The sequence below is a fragment of the Hippocampus comes genome, unplaced genomic scaffold (genome assembly GCF_001891065.2).
Source record: "Hippocampus comes isolate QL1 unplaced genomic scaffold, H_comes_QL1_v1.1 scaffold125, whole genome shotgun sequence".
Lineage (NCBI taxonomy): Eukaryota > Metazoa > Chordata > Actinopteri > Syngnathiformes > Syngnathidae > Hippocampus > Hippocampus comes.
In genome coordinates this window covers 789,835-795,333 of record NW_017805453.1, presented here as the reverse complement: position 1 = coordinate 795,333, position 5,499 = coordinate 789,835, and the positions used below count along the sequence as shown (strand labels likewise).

General features: G+C 42.6%; 1 protein-coding gene across 1 annotated transcript in view; it reads left to right on the top strand.

Annotated features, from left to right (window-relative positions):
• LOC109518417 (probable G-protein coupled receptor 149) overlaps positions 1–5,499 on the top strand; it is a 30,537-nt gene that overhangs the window by 6,517 nt on the left and 18,521 nt on the right. Inside the window, exons 5-7 of the mRNA XM_019874232.1 lie at positions 6–231; positions 2,170–2,350; positions 4,541–5,037. Coding sequence (XP_019729791.1) covers positions 6–231; positions 2,170–2,350; positions 4,541–5,037 — 904 coding nt within the window. The remainder of the gene's footprint in view (positions 1–5; positions 232–2,169; positions 2,351–4,540; positions 5,038–5,499) is intronic.

The window sequence follows — 5,499 nt, the reverse complement described above, 5'->3', positions numbered from 1 at the left end:
ATCTCTCTGGACAGCCTGGACAAAAGTTTCGGAACCTACAACGAATTGAGCCCGAGTTCGTGCGGGACCACGTGCGAGCTCAAGGAGAGCAAGGAGGCTGCCGGGGGCTGCCCCAGGGTCGTCTGCCGGCAAAAGTCGGCGACTGCGGGGGACCCGCCGGTGGTGTTTGCCCAAAAGCGCTTCTCCATGGTCCTTGCGGTTGTCAGGGTTACTTTATGGATGCCAATGATGATGAGTAACAACACACGCACCACACGACATATTTCAACATGTAATTCAGAATGCTGAATGCACATTTCCATTGTAAATGAGAATTTGCTTTAGCAAACAAATGTCAGTTGATTGTACAGTGGTGGGTTGAGATATTGGTTTAATTCGTTTGATAAAAAAAAAAAATTAAGATGAGATATCAAACTACATGCTTCTAGTAGCTTAGTGGTTTTCACATCTGCACAAGCTCAACTGTGACTTTCATGACGGCAAGCCTTGTAGAAAATGAATGGATTTTTAATACCAATTTGCAGTTTTACTGTTTAGGTAGTATACTAGACGAGTTTGTTGATGTTACTTGCATCGATTTAACAAATTCAAGTGAATGTTCATTTGCAGAGATTTTCAAAACGACTGCATTTTCAATTGCAGTATTCAGTGGTACAAAGCAAACAGTTTCTCCCACAGCCACAATGCTGGTGCAGAGGGTCGCGGCCCCATTTGTCCCTGATGCAAGCAGGCCCTAATATCAAAACGTGAAATTGGGAAAAAAAATACTTAACCTTTGCACCCGCTGTCATAGTTAAGTGGAAATCAGTTATGCAGTAAAGCAACGATGAATGCATAGTTAAATGTGTGCATGCAATAATAATTACAGCGTAAGACGTTTGAAAAAGTGCAGTATTATAAGTCTAGAAAATGTATACTTAAATAGTTGCAGCGTTAAAAAAAAATAACATCTTCCTCAAATAATATAAATATAAGATAAAATACTCAGTTTGACGACATTTATGATAGATACATTCTCCTAAAACCTGCACCTCCTCCAATACCCCCCCCAAAAGTTATAAGTCAAGTACAGTGGTTACCAAATGATTTGGGCGTGACCTTTTTGCTTATGAATCTGTGGCCGCCCATTTGTGTATTAATGTGGTCCTGCAAAATTAACTGAAGAGATGTAGGACAAGGAAGAACATTTTCTTCTTTGGACACAGTATATCAATTAGTGCCTTTTGGACTTGACAAGACAGCACTTTTATTCAGGATGGCCATTAATATTAAAATTAGTGAGTTCAGGGATTTTGTGCATGAGGATAATTAAGTTTTTCTAGCAACAGGTGAATAAATGTGCCGTGGGTCTTGATTTAGTCAATTTAAAGCTCAAGGTCTACAACAGTCTGTAACAGTACAAAGCATTCAAACGAGTTGATTGGACCCTTCCATTGAAATAAGAGAAACCCACAAAGGTCACCAATAAATAAATAAATAAAATGGATGAGCGGAATTTGCCAATGAATACTGAAATATGAAAAATGCCAATTGGTAATGAACCCCCCCCCCCAAAAACAGAAGTTTTTTTTGGAGAGTTATCTGAGCTCTATATTTACTGATCGAAAATGGGGCTGCTGTGCTCTAACCAGCATAGGTTATCTTGAATCTGTGTAGGATGCAATCAGAGGTCCACAGCTAAAAACAGAATGGCCGCAAGCAAAAGAAGACAGTTCTGAAGAGTCCTCGCCTAAATCCTATTAAAGTCAGAATCTGAAACTGAAATATTCAAACCTGATACAGCAAAAAGTTTGCTCACAAGGAGTGGAGAGAATACCTGTCAACGGGTGAACGAGTCCCATCGGGTGTTGCAGAGGAATTGTTTTATTGTAGAAGGTTGTGCAACAAAATATGAAGGGTACCATCATTTTTACCCAAGCCTATTTCCTTAGTTTTTATATACAGTATAAAATAGACCGATTAATTGGCTGACCGATTAAACTGGCCGATTATGGTCCTTCAAACATAATTGTTCGAATAGTCGCTTTTGATGGCTATTCGCAAAATAATCAATAATCGGCCAAATGGTTGATATTTGCCGATTGTTAATCAAATACAACATTACGTATGTAGCCCTGATAAACAACATGAGTGATTCCCCTCACGTTCCTCTGCATCTTTTATTCACAGACTCTGATGCTGGTGCGCCACGCCGCCAATGCACGCAGCTCGTCCCTAGAGACGCTCGGCTTCTTTCTCACGTTGCTCGCGCCTGCCGTCACGCCGCTATTCGTACTGTCCAAGCGCTGGATCCATTTGCCCTGCGGCTGCTTCATTAACTGCAACCGTGAGCCCACACCAGACCCCTCAGGTAGCCCGGAATCAGATCATACGGTACTGACTGATGAGCCAAACGAAACAAGCATAAATAGGCTTAGTAGGCCTAGATATTGTTTTTCATAATATTGGGGGGGGGGGGTGCTCTAGTTGCTGTGATGCAGAACAAATAGGTGAAATAAGCGCCATTTATTCCACTATTAAAAAATAAAAAGTAGTTGAAGTGCGACTACTAGTGAGCTGAAAGCATCTTATGTCACAGTTTTTACCACAACCCTGCATAGCAGACGTGGCATCGGTAAACTGAATTCAAAGTGTTAAGAATTTTGCGCTGTTGTACGTAGAAGAGTGGCAGGAATTCGTCACATGAAACTAACAAACAATAAATGTAGCAAATGGATCATGAAATAACGTTCAAAATATAATTCCCAGAAGTTGTACTTTCGCCTGCTTTGGGATTAGCTTTCCTGGCTCTAATTCACAGGTGTCAAAGTCAAGGAGCGGGGGCCAGATCTGGCCCGCCACATCATTTTATGTGGCCCGCGAAAGCAAATCATGTGCGTCAACTTCCATGATCCTTGCTAAAATTGCACCAAAATGTCAAATTGTCATGTATAATAAATAATGTTGAGATTTTTGTGATCATTTTGTGACCTTGTTAACACCCACTCAAACAATAATTGAACAAACTACTATAGTCGATTTGACTGGTTTCAAAACTGGTAATCCATCAATTAGTTGTGTACAAGTAATAAAATATAAACATATATTCAGTTTCACCGTCATATCGTCGTATCGGCCCACTGAGGGAAAATGCAACCCCAAAGCGGGCCGTGACAAAAATGAGTTTGACACCCCTGCAGTCTCATTGATGCCCGAAATAATTAAACAAATATACACTCTGCTTTCCCTTCAATTAAAAAAAAAAAAATCAGGTAGTGCCACCTGGGTAGCTGTATTTTCTTTGATTTAACATATGTTGTGCTTTTTAAAACAATCCACCGTGCCTGCAGAGTAGCCGTGGCATCTGGAAAGCTGAAGTTTACACTGAAGGTATAGTCACAATATTAGCGATGCGCGAAATATTTTGTAATTTTGCTGACATCTCTGATGAGTATACGGATGTCCTTTAAAAAATGCATCAGGGGTGTGCCTTTTTCCACAAAAGATGAATCGATACAATTCTTCATAAATGGAATATGATATATTCAAGGATGTAACGATTTTAAAATGTAACACTTCTATTTGGTTCGATTGAGTAGGATTCTGTCTGATATGGTACGGCAGTAGCTTTTGTCGTGTTTAACGACATGCAGGATGTAGGCCGAGGATAAATGTTCCCATGAAGCTTCTTCAACCTATAGCCGGGTGCCTCGTGGGGCAATGAGGGAGTGAGAGAGCGCCGCTTTGAGACTCATCGGGGGAGCCGAGCAAGAAAGAGAAAGACGGACAGACGACCTTTGTCGATTCAATGTTGCAAGAGTTAAATTGTCTCGCCGAATGTCTAAACTTTCTCCTTTGTAGTTCCGACTCACTGGTAAACGTTTTCACAAGAAAGCTGAACATCATGGTCGTTTCACCACATAGATGGCTGCAGGACGTCTTTTAAAAAGTCTCCACTTTGGAGGACATTTCCACTTTGAAAAGCACCAGATTTGAGCTGCAGAATAAACCTATTACAAAAAGCCACGTTAACACAATTTGAAAGAATTAGGTCTTTTTTTTTTTTCTCCTCTACGTGGTGTCCCGATTGCTTGGAATAAACGGTAGCCAGAAGCTCATACACCTATTTTGATCATGAAACGCCATCAACTTCAAACCAATTTGGATCTGGCGTACACCTCTCATAAAAGACGATTCGATACCTGGCTTCACATATGGGCTGCGATATAATTCAAGGACTCAATTTCTACCCTTAAATCCCACAAGGTCAAATTTGGCCCTAATCCTAAATTAGGATTAAAGCATTACATTTTTGAGAAAACCTATATTTTGGTGTTCAGTGAAGATATAGCGGTCATTTAATGTATAATTCATCATTTTCCAAAGAAGAAAAGGGTTCTTGGGTTCTCCAGGTTAAAATGTAATGATTCAGTTTGTCAAACCGAAACCGATTATCTGATTCAAATCATTTTTTTGTCACGCTCCGAAACTGCATACTAATGTAGCCGCAGGTGAGACTACTACGCGGACAGAAAATGACTGTCGAATCTTTTATTCACAGCAATGAAAAGAAGACTGGAGTTCAACCTTTCCCTCCAGAAAAGCTGTGGCGTGTTCAAGCTGTCCCACGCTGCCATGTCTCACGGCACCGCGCCGGCCGAGAAGCGGGCCTACCACAGCCTCTTCAATAGCGATTTCCCAAACAGCCGTCTGGATGCGCTGGAGACTGGTGGGCTCTGCCGCTTGGGCCCAAATTCCAGTGCAACTTTGCCCGTGGACAGCTCCTTTCATTCAGACCTCTTGTTAGAGGACGTCGGCAGCGGCGGAGAGGCACCGCCTGATTGTCCCTCGTCGTCCCGCGAGAACCACGGAGGTGAGGAGGGCTTCCACGACATTCCCTCCTTACCTCTTAATCACCAGGAGAAGGAGCGTCATTTCACGGACACCTCGTCTGTGTTCGAGGACTCGGAGAGGAGGCTGTCGCATGAAGAGGGCCGCAAAATTGAGCTGACAGACTGGGAGTGGTGCAGGAGCAAATCCGAGCGAACGCAAAGACAGGTACGCCACTCCCCACGCGCACCGTTTGTAATTCTGAGACCGAACCACTTCGTGAAGCGATTTGTAGCTGTTGTTTTGCAGTTTATGCTCGGTGAGAATTGATTTTTCCCCCGTCACTCACTTCTCCTCAGCTTTTGTATGCTAGCCAAATAATTGCTGCATTCGCACGCTGTGTACCTTTTTGACCGTAAAGACCATTGACTAGGAGCGATTAGAAACCCGCGACTGTAAAATGGTTGGCATTTAATCTCCCCTCATTTGTTTACATTTGCTCCAAAGGGAAATGAGCCAGTTTTATGGCTGTGCACATTTGCCCGGTTGTGATATGTTCCAGGCAGAAGAGGCTTTCACACTTTTATGGACTCTCTGATTCTGATGACAGCGAGTCTGATGGACTCTATTAATCTCTGAGCTCATCCGCCCCTACACACCTGCCCGGCGCCTCAGGTCTGCGGACCAGAC